Source organism: Podarcis filfolensis (assembly GCF_964270895.1).
Source record: "Podarcis filfolensis genome assembly, chromosome: Z".
NCBI lineage: Eukaryota > Metazoa > Chordata > Lepidosauria > Squamata > Lacertidae > Podarcis > Podarcis filfolensis.
This window is the reverse complement of record NC_139617.1, coordinates 27,207,736-27,219,979: the sequence shown is the minus strand read 5'-3', so window position 1 is coordinate 27,219,979 and position 12,244 is coordinate 27,207,736. Positions and strand designations below refer to the sequence as shown.

The 12,244-nt window shown below is 42.3% G+C and overlaps 1 protein-coding gene across 3 annotated transcripts in view; it reads right to left on the bottom strand.

Moving 5' to 3' along the window:
- Nucleotides 1–12,244, bottom strand: part of ARHGEF9 (Cdc42 guanine nucleotide exchange factor 9) — a 249,611-nt gene that overhangs the window by 141,830 nt on the left and 95,537 nt on the right. Inside the window, exon 1 of one of the 3 annotated variants that reach the window (XM_083595805.1) lies at nucleotides 1,291–1,685. The exons of the other annotated variants lie outside the window; for them this stretch is intronic. Coding sequence (XP_083451931.1) covers nucleotides 1,291–1,320 — 30 coding nt within the window. The 5' untranslated portion in view covers nucleotides 1,321–1,685. Of the gene's footprint in view, nucleotides 1–1,290; nucleotides 1,686–12,244 lie in introns of those variants that run through there. 3 annotated transcript variants of the gene reach the window in all.

Genomic DNA, 12,244 nt, shown 5'->3' with positions numbered 1-12,244 from the left:
ACCTTCCTGCCTCACTGTCACCCCAACAGAACAATATTGATATATCAAGGTGGGAATAGAGAGGTGTGGTGTGGACCACAATCCGCAAGAGCTGACTGAGGCACATGGCAGACAAAAGGATCCAGCCCAGTCTTTGCATCTCGCTTGTGTCGGGCCACTTTTGAGGACTGGAAGGCTGCAAACATGCACACAGAAGAAGGAGGGATGTTGTTGTTGAAGCAAATGTTTCCCTGGGTTCACATATGCATTCTGATTTCAAGGGAGGCAAAGCACAGTTCATTTGAACACTAAATGATGCCCACCTCAGTCTTAGGTCATTTTGTGGGGATAAAAAGAAAGGACAAAGGCTTATGGAACCCTATAATACTTATCTGGGGTGAACTCAATGGGACTTACTTCTGAGTAGATGTGCATAGGATGGCACCAAAATGCCGAAATCCTATGCAGAGTCACTTAACCCAGGAGTAAAGCATAAGGGGATTTACTTCCGAATAAGGATGCCTGGCATTATGTGGTACGTACATCCCTCAGCAAATGCTTAATTATAAGGCTCAGGGTTGCTCCTTTCAAAGAAGGGAGCACAGGATTGCTTTGCAAATCCTCCCGTTGTGGAGCTGTGCATTCTAAGAATCTGAAGGACCTCACAGCTGGATGAGTGAAAGATCCCCTCCTCCCTTTGCCCAAGTCATTCGCCACCAAATTGCACCGGAATGGAAACAAAGAAGAAGCGGCGGCAGCTTCTATTTTTAAGCTGCCTTGTCGTTCTATAACCCCTCAATACATTCCTCTGCCAGCACAAAGCTGGAAGACAAACCTTAAGGAACGCTCCTATTCCAAAAAGAAAATCTCCATTAACCTGCTACAGATCGCAAAGCTTTCACTTGCGCACAATCCTTTTAACAATAATGTCCCCCCCCCCGCCGCCGCTCACAAAAAGTCCATCCCCCCGCCTTCTTTCCCTTGGGCAGAGACCTCACGGCAACTCTCTGCACCCGGGAAAGGGGATCCCCTCTCCACACACAAGCATCCTTCCTGAAACCCAACCTTCCTCCCCTCCACCTCCTTGCAAAAAACCAAATTCCGTTAGTGCCCCCACTTCCTCCTCCACCTCCGCTTCGTTGTCTTGGAGGAGAGGATCCATAAAATGGCCACGGACCTATCGAAGCTATCCTCAAAGCAAAGAGAGACTCCTAAGCAAGGGGGGTGAAAACGAGGACACCCAACTACTGCAGGCAGAAAGAGCAGGCTGGGGGCGGTAGGGGTGGGAGGCAGAGAGCTACCTGAACTCACCATGGCAGGTCCGTTCCTGAGCCACTGCATCTTCTCTTTGGATGTCGTCCTCTTGGTTATTAAAGGGGGAGGATGGGAGAAGCCTGCCTGACGATGTCTGGAAGGAAGGAAGGAAGGAAGGAAGGAAGGAAGGAAGGAAGGAAAGAAAGAAAGAAAGAAAGAAAGAAAGAAAGAAAGAAAGAAAGAAAGAAAGAAAGAAAGAAAGACCCCCTCCTCCTCGCCTCTTGCCCAGTCTTTTCCAGCCCAGCAACTCAGGAAGGAGCAGAGATCAGCCGCCTCTTTGCTACCTGGGACGTTATGGCTTCATTTGAGGAAGGAGCAGGATTCCCCTCTTCTCCTCTCTCTCTCCTCCCCTCCTTTTCCAACTCTTTCTTTGGGTTCTTTCCCCCAACCACTACCTGTGCTTGGGAAACTGGGTATGCTCAAGGGAAGGAGGGAGGGAGGGAGAAAGAGGGAACAGTGTTGACGTCCCGTCTCCCCTCACCGTGCGCGCAGAAAAGAGGGGTGAGGGTGTGGGGGACAGCAGAGACCCAAGTCGGCTTTGTAATGCTCTCTCTTTGTCTATGCCCCCTCCCCTTGGCTTTGCTGCTCCAGGGCTCTCTGCCCATCCACCCCGCACACCACAGCCTTTCTGCTAGGGGATCTCCCTGGTGTGCAGAGTCAGCAGATCTGCTTGTGTGCACACAGTTCACTGTTAAGCTTTCTGCTGACATTTGTGGAATGGCAAGAACTGCCTCTTAATGCCTTGTGGCACCCCCACACCCCTCTTTCCACCTCCCACCCTTCCCATTTACCAGGGCTTCTCTACCCACAGTGGAGGAAATGCCTCACCATCCACTAATACCCTCCAACCTGTCCCCTTCTATATCTCTCCCCCACCCCCCGCTTTTTTGATGTGCCGGGATTTTAAGGCAGGAATTCCCTCCTCCCCATAACATTTATGCAAGATCACTATATGGACAGAAAGAGAGATGAGCAAGAGCAAGATAATAAATCTCTCTCATAACTCTAGAACTTATGGATGTCTAATGAATGTTGGAAGATTCAGGACAGATAAAAGGAAGGACTTCTCCATGTGGCACATAGTTGAACTATGGAACTCACTCCCACAGGAGGCCTTGATAGACACCAACTTGAATGATTTTAAAAGAGGATTAGACATTTTCATGGAGAATAAGGTTCTCAATGACTACAAGCAATTACAGCTATGCTCTGCCTGCATGGTCAGAGACACTAGCGCTTCTGAATATTAGCTGCTGGAAACCACAGAAGGGGAAAGTCCTGCTCTTGTCTGCAGGTCCTTCTTGCAGTGGCAGACCTTGGAGTCTCAATTTTTAGCAGCACCCTGTGCAATACCAAAATTTGACATGCCGTCCCACCTCTTGCCTTCCATTGTACCTCATCGTTGCATTGCCCCCCACAGGGACACTGAGGCTTTATGCCCAGTGTGACTGAACCGGTTGCACTCCCCTAAATCCACCTCTGCTGTTTGCAGGTTTCCCACAGGTACCTCGTTGGTCACTGTGGCAACAGGATGCTGGACAAGATAGGCCATTGGCCTGATCCAGCAGGGCTCTTCTGATGTTCTTTGTATTCTACAACAACACCATTCTGCCACCCACACCATCCACCCGTTGCTTAAATATCCCTGAATGAATGAAGTCTACCACATGAAGTAGGGACATAGGAATAACCCATATACAGTGGTACCTTGGGTTAAGTACTTAATTAAGTACTTAATTAAGTACTTAATTAAGTACTTAATTCATTCCGGAGGTCTGTACATAACCTGAAACTGTACTTAACCTGAAGCACCACTTTAGCTAATGGGGCCTCCTGCTGCTGCCGCGCCGCCGGAGCACAATTTCTGTTCTCATCCTGAAGCAAAGTTCTTAACCTGAAGCACAATTTCTGGGTTAGCGGAGTCTGTAACCTGAAGCGTATGTAACCCGAAGTGTATGTAACCCGAGGTACCACTATACTACCAAGACTATTGGTCCATCCACCTTTCATTGTCTATGGGGGAGACCATCTTGGAAGACCTACCTCCTGCCTTGCAGGCCTTTCCCCCGCAGGCTTGGGAAGGCAGGGCCCAGACTGACTCCAACTACAAAAGCTGAGGCTGCTGATTGACTCTTGAGCTGGGGTATTGCTTAAGGGGTTTTGTTGAAGATGTGTGCTGTTGCTGTTATTGACATAGATTTTTTTTGTATGTTTATTTTTTATCTTCTGATTTATGAGGAAATTGTTCAATTTGGTTGTGTATTTTTGATGTTTTATTTATTGTTTATGTCTACATGTAATTATGTTGAGCATGGTTTAAACTGTGGAAAGGCAGTATAAAATTAAAATTATGTAAGTATGTATGTATGTATGTATGTATGTATGTATGGCAAGCTTCCCCAACCTTCCCCAGCCCTTCAGAAGTTGTTGGACTACAAATCCCAGCAGCCCCTGCCATCATGGACAAGAATCAGCGATGATCAGAGTTGGGTTGAGGAAGCCTGATCTAACGCTGATTGCCAGCAGGTCTAAATGGCTAGATATTATATTTATATAGCTTTTAATGAAATTATACTGCTGCAGCATTCAAAAACACATTTTTAAAAGCAGTGATTTTACCCCCCCCCCACCTGCTTTCCTTCCAATAAAAAGTATGGCATTAAGTAAAAACAAAAACAAAAATTATTGTACAAAGAGACTTGTCAATGGGCTAACTCACACAAATGGGCAGTTTATTGCAATAAAAATTCTGCAAATATAAAAAAATGAAAAGAAGAAAACATCTGATAGGTTTGTAAAAAGCTTTGTAAAACTGTGCATTTTAGCTAAATGTTCATACAAGGATGTACTGATACCATAGAATTGGAGAGTACTAATGCAAATGTAGGGAACATTTCTGAGCTGAGGATCACATTGCCCTGATGGAAAGTTGTAGTGGGCAGGACCTGCTCCAAAAGTGACCAGTCCTGCACAAAATCGCTTGACACACTCTTGGCATGCGCACACACAGAGCTGTTTCCCATGGAGACGGAGGCATATATTAAATTCTCAGACATTCAAGAGTCACTTTCCATTTTATTCAATAACTTTGTAATAAATTGGTAAAGAAAACTCTCTGGCATCTTTTATCTGTCCTCATTGTGCAAAAGGCAAAATAACTTGGTAATCCCAGAAAAATGCAAATATCATCAATGTACAGGTGAGATGCAAGCCTTATCTCAGAGGGATTTAAAACCTCCAACTTCAAAATGCAATTGCATCCCATTAATTTCATGCACACAACTGCAAAATGCAAGTACACTTTTTACATATCTGCAAAGAATATGTCTACCTCTCTGCTGAGCCATTTCCTTGCCTGCTTTGATCTTCTTGCAGCAGACGTTGCTGTGGAGGTACATTTATCTTTTTAAGCAAATAAGGTGGCCAAGGGTTTCCCCGCATTCACAGACTTCCAGGACTTCTGGGAATGATCATGTACATGATCATTACCAGAAGAAGGGTGAACTTCACTTGGGGTAGGATCACAAGTAGGGCCACCTCCTAAGATCTTAGTGCATGAGCAGGTTATATCTTTCACGTAGTGTCTTTTAGATTGTAACAGGAACTGTTTTTAAATTGTTTACAGCACTTGATAAATTTCAGGCTTATAATGCATGATAAATAGATGTTGATGGTGAAAGTAACAACAACAACAACAACACACTAGAATTGAATTGCATACTTTGATTGTCTCCTCTGACCTTGCACAATGTTTTAAAAATGAAAAAGAACAGCAGCAATAGTCAATGTCCCATAATGCTAACAAACTAAAGCTTAGCACAAATGAGCAAATGGAAAGGAGTTCATGGGGGGCCAGGATCGGCCCACGCATGAGGGAACGTGAGATGACCAGCTCAGGCAGCAGAATCCACTGGAACAGCAGATCCTGTTGTTTATCTTTCTTCCCTACTTGTTCCTGTTGTAGATCATCCCTAGCTCCTTCATCGCTTGTGGGGAAGGGGACACCATTTTGGAGTCAGCCTCAGGTGCCAAAATATCTTTGGCCAGCCCTGATGGGGGCTCTGCTCCTCCCTTGATCCTGCTGTTCCTGTGTGACCTGGGGCAAAGTCATGGTTTGGCTTAGTTGCCTTAGTATTGTGTCTGACCCTAGGTTTATCGTTTGTCTCCCCCAGACAAACCATGAGCAGTAAACCAAGAGCAAACCTTACGTACAGCTCGTGGCATGTCGGGATCAAGACAAACCATGTGCCAAGATTCAAACATTATGCTCAGTCAAACCATGGCTTATCTCTGGGTATTGCAGAAGCAGTGTGAATGGGAGGGAAGCAGCCACAATTTCTGCTCCATGAACATGCATGTTTGCTTGTTAACATTAAGCCATGGTTAGACTTAGCATCATGTATTAACCATGTCACTGTTGCCTTCATTTTCTACACAAATGGGACAGAGAAAACCACAGTAAACAAGAAAAAGACCCAGGAGTCCTGTCTCACTGCCGGTTCCTCAGCATGGATTACTTTCGTATCCACAGACTATACCTGCTGGCATTTATTATAATTATTTCTAATTTAAATATTGATGCTCATTTATTGTTTACTAGATTTATTATTTTTTAAAGCCCCATTTCAGAAAAGGAACAAGAATGCCAGGAGTGTGGAAGCTTGGATAGAGATGTAAAGGCTGGAACCAGAGTTGCAGACTGACCATCAAATTCCTTTGCCAATGCAAACTGACTTTGAAAGGAGTGGAAACACTTTGAGGATCACACATGCCTGTACCAATAGATTTCAAGCTGTGCTTTGTTGGATACCCTGAATGAGAAGATTGGTTGTGGCGGACAAACATTATTGAGAGACAGGTTGCCCATCATTATTAACCTACCCATCTTATGTAAAGCCAGAAAGCAATGCTCGGTGTGTCTTATAATATATCCTCAGCTCATGCATAAATCATGCCCTGCCACCATAATAGATGAACTGAGTTGGCACCTTCAAACACAACCAAGAATCCTTTGTAATGTGCTGGAGTGTGGTGGCAGATGGTATGGGCTGCTTGAATGCTAACAGGGGCTAAGCAGGTCCTTCAGGGAAACAGAAAGGCATCCATCCTGATGTGTAAATCAGGGGCACATTGGCAGAAGCTGGGAGATGCTGCAGGGCAGACTGACTCTCAATGACACTATGAGGAGTGGCTATGGGAGAAACAGCTTGCTGTCCAGGAGTCTGGATTTTTGACCCAGAACATAAGGAGGGATCATGGGATGGTGAACAGATCTTGCTTCCGCATTAGGTTTCCAGTGGAGCCCCAAAGTCAGCTTGGCTCTTGCTCAGGGGAAAATATACTTCTGCTTCCATCTTCCAGCCTCAGCCCAAAAACTCTCTCATACAACTCTCACATACCCAGCTCCCCTTGGCCTATCATTCTCCACCTGGGAAAGGTCTCTATGACTTTATTTGGAAATGCGAAATGATGGTACTTAACTTGCCAACCAAAGGCATTACAAAGGAACTGGTTTGTCTGGTTTGGCAGGCATCCCAGCCAGATGGGCAGGGTATAAATAATTTATTATTATTATTATTATTATTATTATTATTATTATTATTATTATTATTATTTCCTACTATACATTCTGCTCTCACAGATGCAGGATTGCAGATTTGGAAGGGGTCCCAGGATATCATCCAGACTGACCACCCAAACTCCTAACAACAACAATCTGCATATTAAAAAGTCTGTGCCCTGTGAAGTGCATGGAGATGAGACCTTTGTCAGTTTACCAAAAGTATAAGACAAAAGAAAACATCACTTTGTAGTACTGCCAAATATTTAATTCAATATATTCCTACATTCAGCTTTAATTTGGGGTGGGGAGGAAGTGTTAATCTTCCTTTCCCTTTGTTCCTTCCAGAGAAGTCACTAAAAGCAATACTAAGCTCGGACCTTGGTGTTCCCAAGCTTCGCACAGTTCTGTGCATGCTTCCTTGGGAGTATGTCCCATTGACCTCAGTGTGGCTTAACATCTGAGTAAATAAGCTTTGGCGGACCACAACACCCTTGAGTCACGTTGTGACTGCAGCCCAAGCACTGTCCATTCTACCTTCAAGGAGCTTTATTTATTCAGGCATTATACTTTGCCCTCTGCCTCACCAGCTCTCCTAAGGCCCATTTTATTTGCTAATATTCTTCACTCTCCTCCTTCCCCCTCCCCCAAAACACACACACACACGCTCCGACACCAGCATTTTCAACTCCCAAGCCTACTTTAATTAAACTTTGGGGTCCTGTTGCCAGGGAACGCAGTTGGTTGCCAAGGCCCTCTTATTTTGCAAGTGAGAGTTAATAACCAGCGGTCAAATTAGACTCACAGCATAAAGAAGAACATGCCCCAGTTCACAGCAGCAACATGCCGGTCTGGGAAAGTGTTTTTGACAAGAAGATGTGAAATTGGGCAAAGCTGCATTTACTGGCAGGACCACTTTCTATTCTGGGGAAATGATGCCAGCAACTAACATACCACCTTCAATTCTCAAGAAAAAAACAACTTCTTTTTTTTGCCTCCGGATTCATGGAGGCTAGCACCTCTTCCTTTACAAGTGAGGGGCCCTCCATAAATCCTCATTTTTGTTACACATTTCTGATTTTATCTATTTATATTGTTGCACACAACCCTAGTCTCTGAGCAATGCCAGACTCCAGGGGTTCCAGGCATTTACCCAAGGTTTGTGTTTCCTTGAAATGAGAGGCAGTGGAGACTGTGGTGCCTTTATGATATATGGCTTATTTACACATATATACAACCTGAGCCTACATTGGAGAGGCTCACAGCATTAACACTCCAAGAGGGTCTTGCTTCTCTCAGCATTGGAATCCAGTAGAAATCAGGCATAGTTCTGCCTCCCAGCTGCCTAGCCTGCAGCCTGCTAGTTTCTAGCTTCTACATCACATAACTCTCAACCTTTGTCTTTCTAAATACAGGTGAGTTGAGGGAGGGAGCCTCACCCATATGCTTTCTGGTACAGAGAAACTTCCTTTGTTACCTTAATGGTCCATACATAGAGGGTCATTACCACGAATTTTGTCTGGCTCTTTCAATCATTTGAATTTGTTTGATTTTAATTCTTCTGGATCCAGGAATTAGAAGGGGCTCAGGCATACAGCCTATTCTCCCACCCCAAAACTCATATTATTATTATTATTATTATTATTATTATTATTATTATTATTAAAAAATTCATACTGCTTGATTGTAAGGAAAAAACCTTGCAGCAGTTTACAAAAAGAATAAGACAATTGATTTTTTAAAAAGTTTTTTAAAAAACTACTCCAAACATTAAAAAATAATGAAAATCAACAATAAGCCAAAAACCAGATTAAAACACAAGTCAATGCTTTGCGTGTCCAGATAGGATTGTCTAAATGAAGGTGCTTTTAGCAGGTGCCAAAAAGAGTACACTGAAGATGCATACTTTGTATTAATTGCCAGGGAGTTCCAAAATGTGGGTTCTGCCACACTAAAAGATTGATTACTTGCAAAACAGAGAACTAGTGTTATGTGGCATCTTTAACAGTTATCAGTTCCCCTCATGGTGGTAAAGGCACAGTTATACCCAGTGCTTTTTCTGGGGGGTACGCAGGGGTACACATACCCCTAAACATTTTGTGAATCTTTGTACTGTTGTCCATTTACTGTATTTATTTTTCCCAATTTGAACTATAAAATGGTGATTTTCTTGAGTCAAAATGAGAGTATCCCTAAACATTTTTTTTTAGAAAAAAAAGGGCTGGTTATACCTGATCACACTTTCAATAATATTTGCTGCTGAAAAAGCTTGGGGAAGGAAATACTGTTTCACTTCCAATCAGTGCATAACCTGTAACGTCCTGCTGAAATTCTGTAACTTTTAATTTCACAAATGTTCAGGGTGGGTGTGTAGTGCTGCTTTTGTTTCACTATGCCCTCTTCAGACAACAATGATGTCGTAGCATTGGGGAAGCATTGCAGAATGAATAAACCAGAATAAATCCACCACTAATGCACTATTATTGTGCCAAGAACACATTGCAGATGACACACACAATAGACCACCTGTCTGGAGGGGCCCCAGAACTCAGAATCCTTTGAAACAGGATGTCAACTTATATGCATCGTAACAAATAATAACATGGATTTTCATAAAATATGCATATTATATGCATCACCATACTGGAACAACTTTGGCCAAGTAACCTGCACACCTGCTCAGTTTGCTGTCCAGGTGTTACTAACTGTGGATGGGTAACTTCAAGGCCCCTGCTTGCTCTCCTTTCTTATGGTTCTTTGTTTTCAAAATGGGCAGCTCTTCAGACAGAAGACTGTCATGTTCAGAGCCCTGGCAATGATGGTTTTGAGGTCTGCCATCAAAGGCAAGCAAAATATGTGGGCCTTTCTTTGAAGCATATGAGGATGTAACAAGCTGGTTCTTTCTACTGACATAAAAATCACCTATTCAGGAGCAGGACCATATCCACACCATACCTTTAAAACACTATGATACCACTCTAAACAGTCATGGCCTCCCCCAAATAATCCCTGTTACCCTCACAGAACTACAACTCACAGATTTCCCTTTGAAGAGGGATTGAATGTTGAACCCCTCTGAGAATTGTATTCTGGTTGCTCCAAGCTCAGACCGCATGGCTTTCACAAGCCACTTTCAAGTTCCTATAGCAATAATTTAGAAACTTTGACCACTGTAACTAAACCATGTTTTACTACCTAGGCAGCTTTTTCTACATACTGTATGGAAAAGCACATGAACCAGACTTCTGCACAGTTTGTAAGTAAACTAATTTTTAACTTGCTAAACGCGTGGTATTTTCTTGTGCTGGGGGAAGGGGGAAATTCTCACAAGGCCATATTTTAAATGTCTAACAGCCAATATTTCCATGCTTTACTTTCCTGCATATTTCTACTGGGGTTCTCTCAGCAAAGAGTTCTTCCCCCAAAGTTGGATCTTGGCATCAATGAATTCTCCGCCCCCCCCCCCACGTCCTGCACCAATGAAAATAACATACAAGATGCACTATATTTCAGAAATTTCCTAGCAAATTTTTTTACTTAAGTAAAAATTATATATAAATGTGTTATTAGCAGAAATTCACAGTGAAATGTTGGTGAATTTTCATGCGGATTTTTTAATGCAAATTGTTGCAGAAATGTGGCTAACTGAATTTAACATTAGAAAAATAAGAAAGTGAGGGGAAAATGTTGGACGGAAGTGAAAAAAGATTTAGAAATTTGGTCAAATTTGAAGCTTTCCTTGTTGGGTCGAATTGCAGCTATAAAGATGAATGTATTGCCTAGAATGCTGTTTTTGTTTCAAACACTGCAAATTGTGGACAAGATGGATTGTTTCAAGAAGTGGCAGAAAGATATATCTAGATTTGTCTGGCAGGGCAAGAAGCCCAGAATAAAATTTAAGATATTAACTGATGCAAAGGAAAGAGGTGGATTTGCCCTGCCAGACTTTAAACTTTACTATGAATCAGCAGCATTCTGCTGGTTGAAAGACTGGCTGCTTCTTGAGAACACAGACATTTTGGATTTAGAAGGTTTTAACAATGTTTTCGGGTGGCATGCATATTTGTGGTACGACAAGGTTAAAGCACATAAAGCATTTAAGAACCATATTGTCAGGAAAGCTTTGTTCAATGTTTGGATAAGATATAAGGACTTATTGGAAAATAAAACCCCAAGGTGGCTGTCACCAATGGAAGCAAAAGCCCAGAAAAAGCTCAATATGGAGGCCAAATGGCCGAAATATTGGGAAATTTTGGAACAAGAGGGAGATAGATTAAAACTGCAGAGTTTTGAGAAATTAAAAAACAAAGTGCGAGATTGGCTTCATTATTATCAGATAATGGAGGCATATAATTTGGACGAGAAAATTGGTTTCCAGGTGGAAAAATCAAAATTAGAAACAGAACTGTTAGAACCCAAAACTAAGATTTTGTCAAGGATGTATAACTTGCTGTTGAAATGGAATACACAAGATGAAACGGTGAAATCTGCTATGATTAAATGGGCTCAAGATGTTGGACATAACATTATGTTTGCTGACTGGGAACAGTTGTGGACCACAGGTATGAAATTTACGGCATGTAATGCCTTAAGAGAGAATATTATGAAAATGATATACAGGTGGTACATGACCCCAGTCAAGCTTGCAAAAATATATCATTTGCCCGATAATAAATGTTGGAAATGTAAAGAAACTGAAGGTACATTCTTTCACCTTTGGTGGACGTGCCCAAGAATCAAGGCTTTCTGGGAGAAGAAGTGTGCATGCACACGAAAGCTCATACCAAGAACTAACTTAGTTGGTCTTTAAGGTGCTACTGGAAGGGAAAAAAATTTTTTTTTGTTTTGACTATGGCAGACCAACACGGCTACCTATCTGTAACTGGGAGATGATATATAATGAAATGAAAAAGGTATTTAAATATACCTTCCTGAAGAAACCAGAGGCCTTCCTTCTGGGCATTGTCGGCCAATTGGTGCCAAAGAAGGATAGAACTTTTTTTATGTACGCTACAACAGCAGCAAGAATACTTATTGCAAAGTATTGGAAGACACAAGATTTACCCACTTTGGAAGAATGGCAGATGAAGGTGATGGACTATATGGGATTGGCAGAAATGACTGGCAGAATCCGAGACCAGGGAGAAGAGTCGGTGGAAGAGGATTGGAAGAAATTTAAAGACTATCTACAGAGATATTGTAAAATTAATGAATGTTAGAATGATGTTGGATAGAAATTAAGTGGTTTCCAGCTGTAATGCTTTAAGAATATGGAAAAAGGGTTATAAATAGGTAAAAACATAATTAAAATGATGTTGGATTGGAAATAAGTGGTATTAGCAACAAAGTTAATAAGAATATGCAAAAATGAATTGATAATGGATGGAAATA